The following is a 21769-nucleotide window of genomic DNA, read 5'->3' on the forward strand; positions in this document are numbered from 1 at the left end:
GCTGCTAGGTTTGCTGTGTGTGCCTGAGACCTATGTGAGGTTGGAATCGTGGCTGCATGGCTGTATGATTTACTGACTGTTTAACCACAGACATTTTTAATATTGATAACAGTGTCAGTGAAGCATTGTGGGTAGAAGCACTAAATGAGAACTCATAAAGAAATCTAGGATCGGAACTTTTATCTGAAAGGTACAGTTGACAGCCAGGGGAACAGAGAAAGGTAGAAATGAAGGTCAGAAAGTCAAAGCTGGAGGTAAGGTATATGAAGAAATATGCACATATAGGAATAACATAATGGAAAACTTACGCTGGAAACTTTAAAGGGGCAAATGAGTAGATGTGTTAGAGCAGGCTAGGTGGAGGGACAGAACAAAGAGCTTGGAAGACCAACATGGAGAACGAAAATGGACGTTTAAGATTTCTGGGAACAGAGATCCTGTGATAACAAGGACAGACGTACAGGATCTGAGAAGGAAACTATCGGACCGGCGTAAGGAAAACTACACTTGAGAAATGACGCCCACACACTGAGAGGGGCAACAAGAGTGGAGCATTTCCACAGCAGGATGGAGGGGACCCTCCCAAACCCATGTTTAAGTCAAAGAAGCTGTAGACTGCTCCCTCAGGAAGGTGACCTTTAAGATCCTGGTGCTTTCCTAGACTACCACACACTGACATGTACCTACAGTGATCCCAGGAGCAGCCAAATGTGAGTCCATTTCAGTGCCATCAGGTGGAGAGGGCTGGCTAACACGTTTTGCATTCGTTGTGTAAAGTGAAGACTATTCCACATAAGCAAACTGCTCTGTTCAATCTGGCCAGCGAAGCTGTCTTGTTTGTTTCTGATACTTGAACAAGTTCTTCGGCAAACAAATTCTTGGCCTCCCTTTGTTTCCTTTGGGTATGTCTGTGGAGTGTGCATGCATACGAGACACATACGGGCATGTGGAGGTCAAAGGTCAATGATGAGTGTGTCTTTCCTTCTAGTTCTCCATCTCTTACATACTGAGCAGGTCTGTTACTGATCCCAAGGCTTGCTAGTCTAACCAGCCAGCTTGCTCCAGCAATTCCTCAACTCCATTTTTCCAAGGTTGGCATGACAAGTGGGCCACACCGTACCTGCCCATGGTTTTCATGTGGCAGATCTGAACCTTTGCTCTTCGTGCATGTGTAGCAAGTGCTTTGCCTGCCGGGCTGTCTCATCAGACTCTGTGGTTTCTTATAGCTGATTTTGTCTCATGGTTTTAATTTCCATGGTCAGGAACTCCGTGAGGGATGGACACGCGGGTTTCTTTAAGGCCCTACCCATCTGCACCGTACCCAGAGGTGAACCTTCTTCGTCCACAGACTTGGATTTTAAAATAAAACACTGTAGGTGTAGTAAACCATCATCTTTCACTGTCACAAACAGAACAAATAAAACGTGGTGCCAGAGCCACGGCTAGGCCAGCTTCTGTTGTGGAGGGTTAGGGTTTGGTTCCCAGCAACACGCACGCACGCACGCACGCACGCACGCACGCACGCACCACAATTGTTTTTCAGAAAGATCTTCCGTAATTCTTTCGTGATGAATGACCTCAATATATTTTTAATTCAGTTTAATTCAGTTTCCACTCTGGATCTCCTTTTAATTCCTAAAGATCAGTGTGGGTGAGTCTTCTGCATCACTACGCCTTCTTCTGTGAGGCTCCCAGGTCTTCTGGAACAAGAAAAGGGGATTCATAAAGGGGGGGTGTGATCGTGGGAAAATGACTGATGGCTCCTCAATGAATCCTTCTTAACTAGTTTGGGGTATTGATTCAAAAACAAAAATTTAATTTTGGTTATCTCTCATTGAGCCGAATGTAAGCATTCTTTATGAATTAAATATTAAAGAGTGTATATGTGTGTAAATATAAAAAAATATATGTATATGCTGTAAGGATGCTTGTGTGTTTCTTGCTTAGTTGTGCTTCGATCAACTCATTGCATGCAGAAGTGAACCTAGCGAGTGATAACAACTGAATGGCCTTTGGTGTTGTGTGTGTGCCCAAGCCCCACTGTCCCCATGAGTTGAGCACTTGCTCTGCATTGTTCTTCCATAGTCTGTTCTCAGCTATGGGAGTCTGCAGTCTTCCAAATGCAGGAAGACAGACACAGGCTTCTGCCTACCTCTGGTTCTCAGCACCAGAAATTCTGTGTCTAACACCTGTTTTCAATCTTCTGTTCCATTTCTCAAACCTTATTATATCTCTCCCTTTTCACACTTTGTAGTCTCTGTCTAATATTTGTTTGCAAAACATGAACTCATTTGTATTGCTATAATTACTGTGATTTTTTTTTTGTCTTCTCATCTGTAGTGGTTCCTCCCTTCTGGCAGCTTCTTTAACTCCCGTTCTTCTGCATGGCACTATGCCCTGAGAGATGAACTCCTGGTGTAGACATGTCCAGGCACATTCCAGTCATGGTCAGCATGTCACTGTGTTTCTGGGACGTTTCCCTCCTCCTTTTCTAGGGAAGTATCAAAATTTTACAGGGTTCTCCTTTTTAATGACAACAGTTTTATCCATCATATTCTCTCCCACAACCTCCCAACTTAGGAATATTGTGCTTCAAGGTGGCACAAAGGTATGTTATAGGAGTGTGTCTGAACTTATGTCATTATAGTAATGATACATCAACATCCTCAGAGAAGCAACCATTCGACAACTGAGTTACATCCTGAGCTCGAAGAGGAATGCCCTGGCTTTTTTGTTGGTGGTGGTGTTTTGAAAAAAAAAATGTCTGAAATAGCCCAGGTGGTTCCAGAGTAGCCTGAGGCCAAGGGTGAGCCTATAGGCTTAGCTACTCCAGCTTGCTCCAGCTACTCCAATGTAAACCTCTGGAGTGGCATTACTTCACAGCCTTGCGTGCCTCCACCACTCTTCTCAGGCAGTACTGGAGCCTGAGCTCTGTGCCTGCGGTACACTAGGCCTGAGCGCTACCTGTTTGCTGTGCTACATCTGCAATACAGTTCTCAGACAAGAAGGAAAGATGTAAAATCTTGAGAATGCTCAGGAAAATCAATCAGGCAGCAATGCCCTTCCTGTAACATTATATTTCGTTCATGTCATCCCGAGGTTCAGCATTGCACATATATTCTGTGAGGCTTTTCCATTTGTATGGTAAGCGATCATATAACTCACCTAGCTAACACCTGAAATACAGTTTGTTCGAAAGTAACTACAGACCAGGACTCTAGGACCAGTTTTAACAAGCCTTAGTGGCATAAATGATGTCATAGTTACCATGCTGCGGTAAAACAGGCGTGTTTGCCTGTGAACTCTGGTTTTTTTTAACCAAGCACCCAAACTGAATCTTCTTTCTAGCACTTATATTCCTTTGACCTTCAGATCGGTCTAGTATTCAATTGTGACTTATTTTAAAGGTTCTCAGAGGGTAGATTTTTTTCGTGCCTTGGATTTTTGTGCCTAATGTCCCGTGAGTACCACAGTGGTTATTAAGTAGGACTCATGCCCAAAAATACCAAGCAATGCTCACTCGATCTGCCTATGAAAATGAAAGAAGACCTTTCAAATAGTCAGCTCCCAGGGAAGAGCATGACCCATCCACCTACATCCCTTTGGTACTCTTGATACTCACAAGGTTCTGTGGACCAGTATCCCAAAGAAAAACCATCATTTGCAAGTTGCACCTCTGACATCAAAGGCCCAAGTGGTCAGGGGCAGACACTGCCCAGACACATACAGATGGTGGCTGTCATGAGGTGACTCATGCTGCAGATTACAGCTCTTAACTAGGCAAAGAGGATTACTTTTTTTTTTTTTTTTACAGCCAGGAAGCTGTCTTTTAGTCAACTGATTATGGATTTAAAGGAACAGCTTGCTATTTTAGCGGCCTTTTGACAGGGAAGACAGGCTAAAAACTTTTGGTCAGTTTCATCTAATGTTAAGAGACTGCTACTAAGTCAAAATTCCTGTAGACTTTGGAGGAGCAGATGGCTGGAATACAGAGATCTTCGCCAAGCCATTTTCATTGACTGTATAATGACATAGCGTCTACCCTACACTGGAAAGTCAGCTGGCTTCACTCATACAAAGATTCCTTTTGTTTCTTTATTTTAATCACAAATGCCCAGTGGCTTGTCGGTGGGGGAAGGGGTCAACATTGAGCCTAAGACAAGCATTTTAGAGAGGACCGCCAAATACAGAAATATTCAGTGACCTGCCATTGTGAATATTCATTCAAATGGCCTAGGCACTGGAAGCTCTCTTTAGTGCAGCACTGCCAGGCACGGTCAGAAATAGGCCTCCGTAGAGATTCCTGTGTGCACAGGATGAGGATCTCATTCAGACTAAGGTGAAGCAACACCTGCTCAGTGTTCACTCAGAATCCCTGGTGCATAGTGTGTTCGGGGATGAAAGGTAACATCTCGAACGTGAGACCACTGGCATGTAATGAGTTAATGTTTTTATACAGGGTCCGTTTTCTGGTGAACGAAGGCTATGAAGATCGGATTCTCATGGCACACGACATACACACAAAGCATCGACTGATGAAGTACGGAGGTCACGGCTACTCACACATCCTCACCAACGTCGTTCCTAAGATGCTCCTCAGAGGTCTGACTGAGAGGGTGCTTGATAAGATACTCAGAGAAAACCCTAAACAATGGCTGACTTTTAAATAGGGTGGCTGTTCATGAACCCAGACCCGGAGGATAAAATTAGCAGAGGATGGTAGGTGATTTCAGATCTACTGGAGACATGAATCCAAGCTACACAGAACCAGTGACTGGTCACTTCCCTCCTATGAGAAGCTGGATAACTACTGGGTTCAAGTGAGTCCCATTGTCTTTCCTTAATAAAATAAAAATGGAAGAGCGTGTTTCCAAACAATAGTTTAAAGTTACAACCCCTAAGAGTCATTTTGGATGTCTTCCCCTGCCCCGACTCTGATCAGCACTACTTGAGAAAAATTATAGTTTCAAGCTAAGTTGCCCCCTTCTGGAGCAATCTAATGTTTCTGGTAATATTGATGATCCTAGTAATTATCCTGCTGTTCTTTAATTAATGCTTAATGAATAATATGGCATTTCAAAATCACTTTTGCAACAAGGGAAGTTAAATTTTGAGACTTTTTTTTTTCCCAAAGGAGACAGCAATAAAATTACCAATTCGCAACAATAAAAATATTTTGGAAGGTTAACTATGTGTTTCCCACCTATTTATGTAAACAGAATAAATCAATTTTCCTGACTTTGGCTTTCTGGTTTCCATTTTTACTGTTAACTATATTGTGTTTTTGAAAAAGTCTGTCTAAGAACATGTAACAATAGTGAATTATAAAGAAATGCGATCATAAAAGTAAAAATATATTACATAATATAGTTTAATGAATCATTACAGTTATTATAACAAAGGCCACAATTTAATTAATTCATGTTATAATGCAAAGAAAAAAAGAAATGCTTGCCTTATATATAGTCCCTTTATTTCATTTACCTTTTATTTCTTTTTTCCTCAGGCCTAAACAGAGAAAATAATGCTTATTTATCTAAGGAAAAGGTCAGGTCTATTGGAAATGACAGTCTGTTTGTAAACACCACTCTTTAGAAGAGATCCAGCCATGAAGTTCTGTGCTAATAAAGCCTTTTCAAAATATTAGCTAATTCGCTTAATTGATGTACACTGTTGTTTAAAAGCTAATCCTTTGAACCCTCGCTATGCGATTTGGTACCCAAATCTCTAATCCCTTGCTTCCAATCCGTCTTTGACAAATATATACTGTTAAATAGACATTAAAACAGTTGGCAATTCATTGGTGAGTCGTTACCATATATGTTAGGAGGGCCAAATCAAATTTGTCACTATGCTTGATGAATGATCTAAGTGTTTTTATCATATCAATCATGACAGTTACTCAGACCTAGGCATTTAAACACAGCAAACACCACCTTTAGATGGGAACACCATGTATAACTCTTGGAAAGTCAAGGTTTGCTGAACTAAAGCTATTTCGGTTGATCATGGCTGATGGAGCTCTCTGTATATTAGAACAGAAAGTACCAATGCCAATGAGCCCAAAGAACAGCCCAACTCCTTTAAAGGGAAAAATGCAAATGTCCCTCCGCAGTAAACCAAGCAGATTTTTAAATATCTGGTTTTGAAATCTACTTGTCAAGAGTGTTTAAAGGCAACTAAAAGGGGAAAAAGATTTCCCACTGTAAGAGGGGAAATTGTGTGCTACTAGGACATGTTCGCATGCGTTTTGGTCTTTCCCTTACACTAAAGAGATGGCTCTTGGCAGTGTTTTTAACTAGAGAGAATGGGTTCGCACTATCCTGTCAGCTTCAAACCAGCAGAAAGAAAAGAAAGAATTGACTACTGGAATGTGTTTGTTTCATAAACACTGTGAGGGAGAGCTCCTTGTTTCCTAAACAAGGAAACAAGGAAACAAGCTCCTGTGTTAGGGGTCTGCCAAAGAGTGCATATGGAGTACGGTAACCACGGGATCAAGTAACTCTCACATGTGCAACATGGGGCATTGGAATCTACTGCGATTTGATTTTCTGGATAACCCTTAAAGAGAAGTCGCTTTTATGACTTTACTACTCTCTATATTTGTGTCATCTAAAATATATTTCAATCTAAAATAAGTCAAATAATTTGTGCATGGTTCTGTGTGAATACATATATACTTTTTAAATTAGTTTTTTTGAGCTCTACCGCCACTGTGTCTAGTGGACTGAAGCCATGTATATATAATATTTTCATCTAACGTATATGTATATAAATAAGTGTGTGGCAGATATTTATATAAAATATATACACTTTGTTGGCATATTGGTTCTATGTGAAACTGTTAATTTTGAAACAACCTCAGGCTACAGATTTGCGGTAAGTGTTTGAAGGCCTTACTTAGTGTCCCCTTGGTGACCCATGCAGTAGCTCAAATTAAACTTTTTGTGCCTTAGGTTATGAACAATCTTTTGTTCCAAAGAAGGCAAAAGCCTCCATCTGACTTCATACCAAAGAATAAATCTGTCTGACTGTTCAAGAGAGTCTAAATGTATTCTATTGATGAAATGGACAGACAGGGTTTTTTTTTCTAAATACCGTACATAACTATACATTTTCACACTTAGAGGGTAATTCTATGATACAATTTCAATCTCTATTTTTTTAAGACTATCACCAGAAAAGAGAGGGGGGAAAAAAAGTCACATGAAGAGGAAAAAAAATGGGAAAATGATCACAGGCTTGGGAGTTCCCACAAAACCAGAAAATTCCAGGTTAAGGCTTCAAGTTGAATCATTCCCAGGTCTAGCTCTAAAGATAACCAGAGTACAAGGCAAACAATATCTTTGGGGACAAGCAGCATTATTTCAATCAGACCCTCTCCTGCAGGGAAAACCACTCCTCCCTACACTACAAGTAGACTCCAAGTACCTCAATAAGCAGGTAATCTCACAAGAACCAAAGCTGACATGTAGGTAAAGCAGCAAGATCACAGTACACCAAAGTATCATAGATATCGGAGAAATAATTCAGTGTCTTAGATTTTTCTATAAAAATTTGTGGTCTATATAGGACTTCATTCACATGGACACTAACAGTAAGGAGTATTTGCTTTGGCGGTAGTGGATCACACATCTGCTTATCTTGCGTTAAATACTTTTTTTTTTTTTACATAATGTGTCTGAGTAATACAGATGTGAGTCAGGTAGCATTTGATCTCCCCACATTTACACAACCGAGATGCCCCTGCAATGGGCATCCCCTGGGATCCTCGATTCACTGACGTTAGCCATAGGAATCCAGCGTTCACACTCAGAACAGCAAGCTCAGCGTCTGCATTATCAGTCAGCATAAATGATAAATCCAGAGAACGTGCTGTATTTGTTGTTGTTTCCTCCGTGAGCTTTGCCACCGTCTAATTTGATGTAGACTTCATCTCCTGGTTCCAGGTGAAGGACCACACTGTTACTGGCATAGTCGTAATTCTGGTCAGCATCTTGGGCAATTGCACTGGCACGCACCTATGTGAAAACAGACAAGAGTTAAGAGCTGGTGAAAGAGAATCCTCATGCTGCCCCTTTTACACAATAGCAGAACCGCAGCCATAGCATACAATGTAACACACTGATGTTGCCGTTGGTCCCATAGTTTTAGAAAGAATTTCCATAACAACTTCAACAATGTTACTGGAAAGGGAAAAGAGAAAAAAATGCTGCTTTAATAAGAGACATTGCTGTTATCCTTTCTATCCTTGTAAACAAAAATGCCAATCTAATTTCCTCTTCGATTGCTGCTTTCTATGATTCCTTGAATCCCCACATCCAGTCGCATTTTGAAATGTAAATGGCAGTATTGTTTTGCATTTTAATTTGAATCAAGTAACAGCATCCCAACTGACTGTACTTCAATGGGTCATCATAATTATTAGAAATCTGATATCCCAATTGGTAAAAGACCTAAGGAAAATAAAGGAAGAAAGCCTTTTGGTTTAAAGCTTTGGAAATCAGAAACATGCAAAGCCCCTTTTATCCAGGCTACTTCAGAAACATCTTCACTCACTTAAACATATTTGTTTGCATCTCCCACAGTTCCAAACTTCTTTTTATGTCCCTTCTTTCTTTTGCATCTTTTTTATCATTTAATTACATGTGCCTTTAAATCAACAAATTGAATCTCATCACATCCAGAAAGTTATAGAAAGGATTAAATCCATGACCTGAGATTGCTCAATAGTCTAGGACTTCTGAATGCTGTTGTTGAATCTCTCTTCCTGTTTATGGGATTGTCAATGTGTCCGGCTTTGAGGATAGAAGCAGACCATAATCTGCTTACGTTTTGTCTCATTAGTGGGTTCATCAACATTTGCAAACAGTCAGATCGCCTAGCGTACCATATCCTATGGACCTTCTGCCACGATTCCTCCTCGAGCTGTGCCTCAGCCTCATATAGACACATTTTGATTCTGCCATGGGAAAAAACGCTTCAAAAGGCAGGCCTGCGTGTGCTTTATTTCAGTAACACATCTTCTACTCTGTGGCTTGTTTCAGTTCTACTGTAACGATATTTCCCCCGAATAGCATGGCAAATGATTTAGTGGCTTTTGTAAACCTGCACTGTGTAATAATGTATGACTTGGGGTTTTATCACTTGGCAAAAAGAAAGGAGTGAGATGCAAGTCAAGGATTTCCATATATGTCTTTCAAAATGTAAATGATGGGTTTTCCAAATTAAATTTTCATGGGAAGATATGTTCTCACATTAATGCTGAAATGCCATAAAAGGAGAAGGCTCTTTGACACCCCTGAGCTTGGAATGTAATTTGAGTAGTGTTTTAACAGGTTTTTTTTTTCTTTCTGGGTATCATGTAGCAAAAGAAGAGAAGGGCTTAAAGGATTTGTAATTGCTTATCACTATGCTAACTGGCATTAATATAATGAAACCAATATGCCACGTGATTACAGTCAAAGCTTTGACTCAAATGTGTCCGCCGCTGCTGAGGTGATCCACTTTAACCATTACATAACAGTGCCCTTGGACTGCATAATATTTTTTAGGAATTAATCTTTAGTTTGTAGAAGCTGAAGGCTTTAGTCTACTCATCCACCTAGTTATTAATTCTCAGTGAAGAAAATCCACACAATGAGAGTATCATCACTATGGCTTGACTATTACAACATGTGGACTTATAATGCGTATGAAAAAATTAAAATGCAAACTAGCAATTATCTATATCAATAACATGTTGATTTAGCACCAAACTAATGTATTTCCCAGCCATTATAAAGGAGAATACAGGGGTTTTTTTTTTATTACATGCTTTCTGAGTGTTGTTCTTCTTCATTGTTTTCTACATGAAAACTTTAAGAGCCAGGACTCCTTGAAATCTTTGATGTAGAAACTGTACCCTTTTGAAAATATGCACTGAGGGGTTTTTGTTCTCTAGACTAAATTAAGTCTAAAGAAGTTGAGTGTTGCCATTTTCAGTCCAGAAAGTCCAACCAGAGAAACCTGCTAATGCATTGGCGTGAATCCACACACTAGAAGGTTATCCTTAGCATGTCTTATTTCCTTTGTTGAATGAAACCAGTGCGGTGGCTTTATCATAGGAAGCAATTTCCTGACACTTTAATCTATGCAGCCGTCCAGGACTTTCCCAATTAAATACCACCCACCATCTGCCAGTGTCCGGGCTGTCTGTAGCCTGTCCACCCATCACTCTCTCAGAGTATAATGGGACGTGGAATTTCAGGCTCTGATATCTATCCCACTGACTTCAGCAATTCTTCCTGGAAGCCATCAAACTATTGAGGAAGGTAATGTGTGCGCCCTGAAGGCTGTTTTCAGATTCCTAAATGTGCACAGATTTCAGCATTTTGACGGGGGAGTATAATGCATCCTTTTCTCAGTGCTGTATCCCTACTTCTGCCTAAATTCACTTTAATACCTTTTCTTAGCGTGTTAACTACAGAGTTCCTTGGCTTCCCCTTTGCTGTGCATTTCTCTGCTTTTAAAGAGAGAACTAATTTGGCGTGGCCCATCCTCACTCTTTCTGAAAAATAAATATAAAAACCCCAGGGTATTCACTCTTTGCAATGTAGTTCACGTCCATTGCTACCATAACTGACAAATTCTTGTAAGTGGAAGGCTTATCTCTAATGATTTTATATGACTAATTTTCTGGCAATTTAGTTTTTATTATGGTGGCTTACTATAATGACATTCTACCAACTGTGCTCAGAAGCTATTTTTTTTTCAGGTTTTTAACTCCAAGTATAAGAGCATTAGGAATTTTTCTCGTATTTATAATAAAGCTATTTGTGCTCCGTTTTTTACCTTTCATGTGCACTGTGACGGGCTTTCAAAAAAATGATATGATTAGGTATATGCTAATGGTTTCATGGGGACTATCTGGTCCTTTACAGTGAGTGATATGTTTGTAAGAATAATATAATAGGCTGTGTAGTTTCAGCATTGTCTTATTATTGAGGGATTATCAGTTATACAAGATATTTACGGCAACATTTGCTAATTGAATTAATTGTCGCTGATGTTCTGGTGATTTGATTTTCACTATACTCCCGTGGGACCATAAACAAAAGGTTAAGTGGTACATCAGGTTAATTTATTGGCCTTTGATGTTTCCATCCGTGACCCTATGTTCAACACAAAGCATAAATAAGATGGCCCTCATATGCTTGTGGTCCAGAGACATTGCTCCCTCTGACAGCGAAACACCCCATTCTTCCCTCATTGTTTCATTTCTGTGCTTCTCCAAGTCCACCTAATCCGGGGAACCTCACTCTGACATGGATCTCTGAGTTGATGTTTTATAAAAACAAATGAGGTCATCTCAGAGAGGGAAGCTGCGATGCTGGTAAAAAAGCATACGGACTATGATTGAAAATCAAGAATAAAGTATTTATTTTAAAATTAATGAAAAGGGTATTTTTTTTTTACAAGCTTTCCCACTTGGCCCTGGCTGCAGCCAGACTTTACAAAACTGTTTTGCTCTAAAGACAGAACTCCTTAGCTGCCCTATCACAATAATCACTTTCCGAGACGACCCACATGAACTCAGAAACACGCGGTTCATCCCTAGTCATATATTTTTCTGAATTACCTGTTACCCATTTTTTGAAGAAGCAGCATCCTTGACAAGGATGACGGGCGTGAGAGATGTTTCACCCAGTTGCTTTCCTGACCCCACAGACCCAAATGCTTAAGTGATACAGGAAGCAGCTTATGCCCCAATGAAATTTAAAAAGAAATAACAAAATGAATGCACATTTTAGTTCTAGAACTCACATACCGAATGCTTTTCTTCTACTCATTTGTATATGCATAGACTCTACCCTCTAACCCCAATATCTGAACTGCCAATGCTACTTCTTAGGGCTTCCTAGATTTGTAATCTCCTAATATATATATATATATATATATTTTAAATTACCATGTCTATATTGTTGATGAAATGGGATTGTTTGTACATTTTATTGGGTGGCTCTAAAAATATATTTTTAGCATAGTAGTGTTTTACAGACCTAAATTTTGAGTCTGAGAGCTGCCTGCTGGGGGCCGGTTCCTAAGTCATTCGGTCGGCCAGACACAGCAAGTCTATTTCGGTACAGTAGCCACCTCCCTGCAACTGCCTAGCCCACTGCTGAGGTAACAATTTTCATTTCCCTTAATGTTGTTTTCATGCATGATAACTGTAATGAAGAAACCCTGTCAGTGCCTCCTGGTGGCCATGTTTCCTTTTTAAATTTTTAAATTAAAAAAAAAATGTATTATTATTCCTAGCGTCCTGGATGTTCTTGAAGAGATTTGCAGAAAAGAAGAAGCTCCTTTTAAAAGTCTATCCTACATTTAGGACGTTCGGCTTTTACCTTTGGGGGGGGGGATCTGACAGTAAAACGAGTCTTGAGAAAAAAAGGAAGGAAGAAAGAGAAAAAGAAAGAAGGACGAGCAAGGTCTAAAGGTGATCAGTAGAAAGTTGGGTTTAAATAATGAATTTTCAGGGGACCAAAGACATAGGAGCACGCCGGCCCTTGATAAGTCAAAATTACTGCAAGAAATGAAGTATCTTGAAGGTGGTGACAGGAACTCGGGACCTTTCTTCTTGTGGATTAGCAAGCAAAGTTTAGGGCTAAGGAACTCAGCTGGCACAGTTGGGTACAAGCACGGAGGCCTCACCAGGTGCCTGCTCCTTGGAGTGTGCAGAAGGTCCGATTACACTTTCAGGTAGTTAGAAGAGCATTTCCCCCTCTGTGGCTAAAAGATCAAAGCTGCTTCGGTTTTGCACTGACTTGACTAACAAAGGCAAAGTAGACCTTTGCGGCAAGCCAGGGGCCCGTGTGGCACCACCTACCACCTCTGAAGAGCAGGTCCTGATTTGGGCTCCTCCGAGGCTGTTTTCCAGCCAAGGCAAGGCAGCTGTGGTCCAGAAGCCTAGGGTTAGAAAGACCCTCTGCTGTGGTGCCCTGGAGCTAGTAGGTGGTGAGAGGGCTGAGGTCTGACCACCTCCTGGTTCATTTTCCTACCCCAAAGCTTGGAGAGGGGGTTCCTGTGTTTGGATGCCAGCTGCTGTATTTTGACAGTGTAAACGCAACTTTTTCTGTTCCCAGCAATTCTTCCTTTGGAAACTAACTGGAGTGTAAAGTGACTCTTGAGTTTCACCGCCCAAGACCTCTCAGAGGCCACGCCATGACGCGCGCGCGGCAGAGTGCTGTCTGAGCCCTGGGTGGCCCTGTCTGAGACTCACTCTTGGGGGTCCCTCCTTTCTCCCTGAAGTGCTGGTTTGTCTCCTCTGAGTCTGGAGCCCTGACACGCCCATTTCGGGCTTCTGAAACCTTATACATTCTCGGAGAGAGGCTGGAAGCGACCCTAAAGTGCAGATGATGCCACGGACCAGGGATTCCCGCCCTGCTCCAAGACCGGATTAGTCCACGAGTTGGCCCCGGGGCTAAGATCCCAGTTTCTCGCCCCTCGAGAGTCATGTTCAAAGTTTCGCGCGCCGAGCACGGTTCTGGCACCCTAGAACTACCCTGTCTGGGCTGCTAGGCGCAATTCTCCGCGTACGACCCCCGCCTCTCTAGCATGTCACAGCGTCCCCCTCGCCGTAGCTCCGGGGAGCCGGGTTGCCGCGCCCTTCCTCCGCGGGCTCCCACCCCCATTTCCGGGGTCTCCTCCCTCTTGTCAGCACCTTCCCGCACTTGCTCTCCGCCCTCCCCATTGCCTGTCCGCGCTCACCTGGTTGTTTTTGCAGAGATCAGCCCACATGCTGGTGCCGTCCCCTCCGCGCATCAGGACGTGGTAGGTGAAGAAGTAGATACCCGGGATGGAACAGGTGAACTTGCCCGTGGTGGGATCGTAGTGGTTTCCGAGGTTGGTTACCACGTCGTCGAACTTGAGCACCTCGTAGCCTTCGTGCTGCCGTTTGAGGCCAGCATAGAAGGCGATCTTGGGCACCGTGCTATAGGTGGCCGCGCTGATGGCCCCGGCGGCATTCAGGCCGGGCGCCCCAGGCGGGCCGGGCAAACCTTGGCGCCCTGGTTCCCCCTTCTCGCCTGGGGGCCCCACGGGGCCCGGTGGTCCGGGCTCTCCCGGGGGCCCACGCGGGCCTGCCTTCCCCGGCCTGCCCGCTTCGCCTTTGGGACCCTGGATGAAAGTGGGCAGAGACTGCATGAGGCCCCGGTCCGGGGTGGCGGCGGTGCTGGGAGCCTTGGTGCCCCCGTAGGGGTCGCAGACCATGCGGCAGGTGCCCAGCATCTCGTAGTGCGCCGACGTGCCGGCCGAGCTCACCAGCACCGGGATGAGGATGACCAGCAGAAGCACCATCACCACCCCCAGCGCCCCGGCGGCGATCAGGCGCCTCCTGCTGCCCACGAGCCGGCTCAGCGCGGGCCGATCCTCTTGTCTGCTTTTGGACAAAATTTTGAAGGTTGGGCGGGGACCTCCTCAGAGCCGAAAACAATCCCCCTTCGAACCCCAACTCCCCTGGGCGGGCGCGCGCCGGTCGCTCTTCACCGGCTCCTGCTCCCCCCGCTGAGGCTGCGGCTAGGGAGGGAGCTGGGGCGCCAAGTGACTTGAGCTGAAGTCCCGAGCTGGGGGGTGGGGGCTGGGGGGAGGGGTGCTCAGGGCGCCCTCTCGCCTCCTGCTAGCCCCTTCGCACCTGTGGCTGCGGCGGGTGCCGGAGCGGCCACCCGGAGGGCAGAGCCAGCGGCCGCCTGCTGCGCTCGCCCGGAGCTGCTCACACTTTTATGCCGCTGCTGCTGGCGATCGACTTTTCCTTTTTTGCAGACTGCGCCAGTTCTCACCAACTTTCCGTCTGAAGTTGCCTTTTTTTCCCCCTGCTTCTTGTTTCTTTTCTTTGCAGACTAGGTTCGTCTGTCCTTGCCTTTTTTTTTTCTTTCTTTCTTTCTTTCTTTTTTTTTTTCTTTTGCAGCCACCACAACTCTAATAGAAGCGCACCCCCAAAGCCCTAGAGGGCTGCAGAAGCTCGGGTCGGGCAGCCCCCGAGATGCGCGGAGCAGCGGCGATTCGCAGTATCCGCGGCTCAGAGAAGCTCAGGGACGGAGATAGGTGCTAGACAGCAGCAGCGAAAGCCTCACTGCCGAAAGCTGAACGAGAGAGGCTGAACGCAGAATTCTGCCTGGGTACCACCTGCCAGGAGAAGAGGAGGCTGACAAACGCGCGCCGGAGCAATTTATAGGAACCCAAGGCACAGAGGAAGGGGAGCCGCTTTGGCATCTCTCTGCAGCAGCTGCTCTGCTCATCCCACTCACACAGAGTTTGGCATTACTCTGACAATGTGGGATTTTTTTTTTTTTCGGCCTCTCTTTCCACCACCACCCCCCCTCCCCCTGCTAGGGATGAACAGTGAAATCCTGAATACTTCCTCGCCTAACCCAGACGATGGCAGCTCCCTAGCTGGTCATACTAGGGGGAGGGAGACAGCTGTGTAACTGCTCTCAGGACTCAAGGGTCACACCTAAATCTATTTCCCCAGTGCCAGCAGCTCTCTCGTTGGAGGTGGAAGTGAAGGTTGAAAGGGAGGGAGGTTTGATGACAACATTTCTCCCCTGGCTCATCCACAATCAGTGCTTCAGGTGTTTTTCAAAATGCCACTTTTAACATAAGGAGGGCTCTCTCCGATTTTCCAGACAGTAGCTGTGCGCGGGTTTTTTTTTTTTTTTTTTTTTTTTTCCTTAGCATTTGCTTCCACAGCCTCCTGAATGAAATAAGATGAGAACAGTGACGTGTATGTAAAAACTAAAGGACATTTCTTGATTTAAATGAACTTGCCCACCGCCCAAAAAGAGGAGGGCTGGTTCTTTTTACAAGTGCCACAGGATGATGAGCTCATAGAGGACTTGCAGGCTTCCAATTGCAGCTCCCTTCAGGAGATACCATCATTGGGCTTGCAATTGTATCTGCTTAACAGTGCACCATGCAGAAGTCATCACTTGTACGAATGTCTTGGAAGGTCTCACAGTAAAGCAAGTGTTATCTGCAAAAGTGCTGGTTCTCATAAGGCACAGAGTTCTGTAGGTGCCATAGCAAATTTCCCAGATGTGCACTGGGGTGGAGGGGAGAAACAGGGAAATCTCGACAATGAAAGCCACCACCACCCCCTAACAGTGGAAGAGCTGGAATTTAGAATATTAGTAGAGCCCCCCCCCCCAGAGTGAGTACTAGGAGAGTTATCCCTACCAGCAAATATGTTTGACATAGAAGAATGGTTTAAAATAAATAAGTAGAATCGATTCCTAAATCACACTCCGGCATTCAGGAGCAATAGATGTCAATCACACACGGATGACATTTACTTGTCAATACGGAATGATGGCTGGAAAGACAGTTACTTATTACAACGGGGTGAGAATCTGAAATAAGAAGCAGGAACAAAGATTACTACAGCAAGAGAGCAATACGTCTAGGTAAGATCAGCGGATGCTGGTCTTACCTAGAGGCTCCATAGCAAAGTATCTCCCTCAAGATTCCACAGCCCCTCTGCACTGTGCCCCCACCCCAACAACTAAATTCCTTCTTCTCTGATCCAAACCAACGTCAAGTGGGCAGACAGATAGGCTCATCCACTGTTTCCCTGGACTGTCAGCATCTGAGAGAATCAACACTAAGGAACTGAGCTTACTTACTGAGATACAGGGGTCATGTTCTTTCCTGACTAGCCTGGCTGCTGATAGGGCTGTAGCGGCTGGTAATGAGGAATGACCCTTCCATCCCACAAAACATCAACTTTTGTTTTAGGATAAAGTTTTTTTTTTTTATAAATGTGCACCAATACATTTGACATAAATGTTCTGTACATTTTTACTCATGTGAGCTACCCGGTTTCCCCAATTTTTCTCCACTAGCAAACACGGAGAACAATCACTCCAGATCATGATACCAGCACCTACCCTCCTAACTGCCTTCTGGGTTGTTTCTCAAAGGTGAGAAAACGGTGAGTGGTGATGCCCATGATGGAAGGAAATATACTAATACAACAAAATCTTCTCTCATGTTCCAAGAGATCTCCATCCACAAAGCCTTTTTATTACTAAGAAGGGTTTGGTAGAAAGGAAGAAAAAGATTTTTTTAATAGAAATAAATAAATGCTTGTTAAACATTCCAGGACCCAAAGAATTTTTCCGTTAAAGACGGTCATTTTATGAGTGAACCCATCGATGCGAATGTGAAATATTAGAGTCAAGATCAACCTTGAGAAATTAGTTTTCACCTTATTCATACAGGCAGGAAGACCCAGAGCTGTGCAGAGAATCAGGGCCACTGGATGACCCTGCTGGGATAAGCTCTACAAAATATTAATGTATCCAGCCCAGCCTAAGAAGAGTGATACTATGGGGGCTTTCCTCCTCTACCCTCTTCAGGCAAGGGCCCCCGACATCCTGCAAGACTGCTAGAGTTTCCGGTGTCTAGTGCCGCTTGTTCAGAACGACAGAACCCTCTCCAGAGACCCAAGGCTGACCCCAGACTCTGTCCAGAGCCCATTTCTGAGGGTCCACGTGAACATTTCAGCTTTACATGAAGTGAGTTGGAATTTTTGCTCACCTTCATCTCCCCCGGAAATATCCCACCATGCACTGGGGTGGGGGTAGGGGGAGGAAGTGGCTTTTGTTTCTGCAAGACTCTCAGGGATGACTTGGTAGTAAACGAACGAAGGAACGTTTGGCTGCTCGCTGTCGTTTTTCTACTGCTCCAGTTCTCAGACGCTTCTCTGGAGTTACTCATGCTTCATCCCCTTCTTCTGACAGTTTGAATAAACCATCTGATGTGGCTTATTACTCATCTTCTTTATACGTATATAATAATGGAAAATGTGTCGATTAAAAAAAGTATTTGGTTTTCTTTAGTGCTCATCGGAGATGCAAATTTCCTCTCATATTGGAGATGGCCATGGAGTCTTACTTGCGCAGCATCCTTCCGCGGTTTCTAAAGAGAAAACAAAACAACAACAAAAACCATGCGTGGGACTCCTACTACTGCATCTGAGCCTTTCGGATGCTTCTGCTCAAAAAGTCCAGTCCAGAAACCCATGAGTGTGGTGGGGTGGTGATCTGTGATTTGCATCTTCCCGCATCACTTGTGCTGTTTTCGAAGAGTTGTGCAGATCCTAGATGTAAGTTGCCCACACAGACATTCACGGCCATCCATTAATCTTACTGAGCACGCACTGGCAGCAAAGCCCTAGCCTGGGTTCTTACAGGCAAACAAATATTTGGTCATGAGAAGGACTTCCAAATCTAGAAACACTTACCCAGAAATATCATTTCTTTAACAAGGAAAAAACATCAAGTTAATAGGTCCAAACTAGGGGCTGGAGAGATGGCTCAGTGGTTAAGAGCACTGACTGCTCTTCCAGAGGTCCTGAGTTCAATTCCCAGCAACCACAGGGTGGCTCACAACCATCTGTAATGAGATCTCATGCCCTCTTCTGGTATGTCTGAAGAGAGTGACAGTGTATTTATATATAACAAATCTTTAAAAAAAAATAGGTCCAAGCTAGAAAAGCAGGCATAAGAAATAGTTTTTTTTTAAATGAAACCAGACCATTTACCTTGAATGTTGAGTCTCCAAATTGTGTTTGACAACATATGCTCCTTTTTACTGAAAACTATTAAGTTTCTACCTTCAAAGGGTCTGTTCAGAAATATGCAAGGAAAACAGTATATCCTTATGGTTTGAAAAGTAGTTGGGCCTTAATTTGGACCCTAGATGTTTTCATTATGCAGCTGTGAAGATTGCTTAGTGGCTCTGAGCTTCAACTTCCTGTCCCATAAAATGAGAATAACACTAGTACCTCAATCACAGAGTTGTGGATATAGGAGAATTGATGCAGATAATCACAATGGTACCCAATTTGTGAGGGCCGAACAATATTAATTTGCATGTCCCTGTGTTGTAGGAAGTCTGAGCAGTCCAGGCATCCGTGTGTTGGGTGGTAGAACACACGGCATTGGTGGAATATAAGTGCAACTTAAGAGAAACGTCATACAATGGACACTTGATGTTAAAGACTTAGATAAAACCAGAAAGGGTGTTTAGGTTCTCCAATGGAGTTCTCATGAGCCATCTTCTGTCATCTAAGACAAAGCGAGGCGAAACTCAAAGTGTGGATGGCCTCTCTAAGGTAAGAAAAAGGAAGTTTCACATCAAGGTTATTTAAACTCATTGCAGATATCAGATGGAGAATTGAAGAGGTGGCCCTGTCATCCTACAGGAAGACCCACGGTGAAACCGACAAGACAACATTCTACTTTATTGAGCTAATTATTTGGGAACTGTTCCTGTTTCAGACCATCCTCAGACATGCCAACTGGGGCTGCTGGTACAATAGCCAGAAGATCAATCACTTTGAAGGACTTTTAAGTCCTCACCACATCATCAGATTGAGAATTTGTAATGCACCGGAAAATGAGTCGGAAAAGTAGTTTGACAGATCAGGTGTGACCAAATTAGCAAATAGGTGTCTGGAAAGTAGCAACCTGCTCATTGCAGAAGACTCACCTAGAACACATGTATTCAAACTGGTCTCAGATCCTAATTGCATCCGTAAAAGAATACAGTCTCCAGCATGAATACGCTGTTCTGTGCTTGTCACGAATACGGTGCTTGATCCCTATTACCCTGCTGATGTAGAAAGAAGGGAAAGTTACCAAGGATGAGCTATGAATCATTCTCCTGTGATTTCTGATCTTCAGTGTCAACTTGACTAGATTTAGAATCACCCAGGATATGATAAGGCACATCTCTGGGTGGATCTGTGTTTTCAGAAAGAATTAGCTGAGTGAGAAGACCAATCTTGGATGTAGGTGGCATCATCCGATGGGTTAGAAGCCCAGAGGAAAAAAGAAGCCAGCAAATCATTTCCCTGTCCTCTGCCTCCTAGCTCCACAGGATGTGAACAGCTTCTATCACACATTTCCACTGCTATGAACAGAGCTGTTCTGCTCTTCCTTCCCCACTCTTCTGGGCTGAAATCAAGATCCAGAGCAACTAACTCTTCCTTTTAGGTTATTCTCTGGTATTTTGGTTTCAGCAATTCAGAAGCAACTAATATATCATCTTCAGCCATGGTCTCATGAGCTCGGCCATCCAGAGACAATGGGTCAGTTCAAGAAAGTGACATTAAGTAACTATCAAAGCAGAAATGATACTAGAGGGACAACTTGTACAGCCACAGATTGGTCTAGTGGGAAGGTGGTGATGAAGACTATAGTGGCCTTACTCTTCTGTTTAATAATCCAAGGATGTCATACATGTGAAAGGAGAGGTCATGGAAGGCTTTTCCACAGAGCTACATCATGATATGAGCTCCTGATATTCTAGAACCTGATCATAATTGTGTTCAACCCAGAGAAGGTATAAACTCCAATGGTGGATGTAGACGGTCTCACACCTACATGGGTCTAATCTTAGAACAGCGCATGAGAGAATACATGTGTAAGCTCGGAACAGTGCATGTAACCAGCATGGCCTGTGAACAAATAACATGCTTCGGATTACCCACATGGCAAGTAGACATAGCAGCGGTTCCTAATGTAGGGAGGGTTCTCAGCTGCACACAAGTGCTTTACTTTTAAACCCTAGCCCTGAAACATAAATTGTCAAGGTGTTCTTGATTTGTAACCAGATGCAGAGTGAAGTGTGGACAGAAGTGACCCACTGTAAGTAGCTTGGCTTTCAAGAGAAGTGGTTGTGACTTTACTGTGATGGTACCCACTGAAAGCAGTCAAGCAGTACTTATGTAATTATTACGTCATTAGCTAATTGAGGAGTAACTATATGGGGCTCTGGATTGTATGAAAGGTCTGTAAAAATTATAATTAAATCACAACTTTGTGTTTTTCTTGTTTTTGTTTCTGTTTTGGTTTTCGTTGTTGTGATGGTGGTGGTGGTTGTTTTTTGGTTTTGTTGCTGCTTTTGTTTTTTTGTGTGTTTATTTTTTTCTTTTAGCTGGAGTCAAATGGAAACCTTTCCGTGTGTCAGCTTATACACACAGAAGAGATTGACTCTCAATTAGACCCTTCTAACAACACATCCATAGCTTGGGTTTCCAGTTTGAGCCTGACATGCAAATGGGCCCAGGGGCTGGTTTCTGTCTGGACCTGTATATGTGTCTCTGTGTGTTGCATGTGCATTTGTGTGTACATTTTTGCAGGTGTGTGGGCACATGCATGTACAGGTTCACTCGAGTGCATGTCTGTGCATCTGTGCATGCCAGAGATGGACATGCCTTTCTCTACAGCTCTCTGCCTTACATAGTAAGTCAGAGTTTCTGAGTTAGCTCAAGAGTTGCTATTTTGGCTAATCCAGCTGGCCACTTTGTTTAGGGGATTCCTCGTCTCTGCTCTTTATGCTGGGATTACAGTGGGACATCCTGCCTATTCATCTTTTGGTTTGGGGGAGGGGGTCTGAACCAAGGTTCCTGGTAATTGTGTAATAAGCACTTAACACAATCAGCTGTCTCCTAAGCCCTATTTTTGCCTTTTCTCCCTTTCTATGTTTGAACCATTCCTCTGAAACAGCAACTTCCCAAGGGAAGATGCACAGGTCTGTGCTCTCAGTAGATACTTAAGGAAAACAATTGAGGTAGCCTATTAAATTAGGGATTGCCTAAACATATCCATTATACAGCAGCCTCCATTATCTATGCATTTATGTCTCCCATTACATATTATCTAGTCATGCAAATCAATATGTAAACATTTATGCATAGATATATATAGAGATGTTTTTTATATCT

General features: G+C 43.4%; 3 protein-coding genes and 1 long non-coding RNA gene across 10 annotated transcripts in view; 2 read left to right on the forward strand and 2 right to left on the reverse strand.

Moving 5' to 3' along the window:
• The window catches only part of Pter (phosphotriesterase related), a 61245-nt gene extending 55602 nt beyond the window's left edge, over positions 1–5643 (forward strand). For 3 of the 4 annotated variants that reach the window (XM_006254291.5, XM_039096043.2, XM_006254290.5), the window contains one exon: positions 4460–5238. In XM_006254291.5, the coding sequence (XP_006254353.1) occupies positions 4460–4670 (211 nt within the window). In that variant the 3' untranslated portion in view covers positions 4671–5238. Of the gene's footprint in view, positions 1–4459 lie in introns of all 4 variants that reach the window. The other variant, NM_022224.2, reaches the window with a different exon arrangement.
• C1ql3 (complement C1q like 3) lies at positions 5354–15180 on the reverse strand. The gene is made up of 2 exons (NM_001109403.3): positions 13750–15180; positions 5354–8021 (listed from the first exon to the last, which is right to left on the reverse strand). Exons 1-2 carry the CDS (start codon positions 14335–14337, stop codon positions 7842–7844), a joined length of 768 nt encoding a protein of 255 aa, NP_001102873.1. The 5' UTR covers positions 14338–15180; the 3' UTR covers positions 5354–7841.
• The window catches only part of Rsu1 (Ras suppressor protein 1), a 248280-nt gene continuing 241294 nt past the window's right edge, over positions 14784–21769 (reverse strand). For 2 of the 4 annotated variants that reach the window (XM_063276734.1, XM_063276735.1), the window contains exons 9-10: positions 19531–19653; positions 14784–17955 (exon numbers count right to left, since the gene is read on the reverse strand). In XM_063276734.1, coding sequence (XP_063132804.1) covers positions 19557–19653 — 97 coding nt within the window. In that variant the 3' untranslated portion in view covers positions 14784–17955; positions 19531–19556. The remainder of the gene's footprint in view (positions 17956–19530; positions 19654–21769) is intronic. The other 2 variants (XR_005495332.2, XR_010058931.1) reach the window with 2 other exon arrangements.
• Positions 16833–21374, forward strand: LOC134482609 (uncharacterized). Its single transcript, XR_010058993.1, has 4 exons — positions 16833–16966; positions 17394–17552; positions 17877–18142; positions 19201–21374. It is a non-coding gene; the product is annotated as an uncharacterized LOC134482609 (long non-coding RNA).

This window comes from Rattus norvegicus, chromosome 17 (assembly GCF_036323735.1).
Source record: "Rattus norvegicus strain BN/NHsdMcwi chromosome 17, GRCr8, whole genome shotgun sequence".
Lineage (NCBI taxonomy): Eukaryota > Metazoa > Chordata > Mammalia > Rodentia > Muridae > Rattus > Rattus norvegicus.

Bases quoted from the DNA above. Each gene is read 5' to 3' on its own strand.
- C1ql3 (NM_001109403.3), bottom strand. From the start codon at position 14,337: ATGGTGCTTCTGCTGGTCATCCTCATCCCGGTGCTGGTGAGCTCGGCC. The intron at 8,022-13,749 runs GTGAGCGCGGAC...GTTTTCACATAG, and splicing joins ATCTCTGCAAAAACAACCAG to GTGCGTGCCAGTGCAATTGC.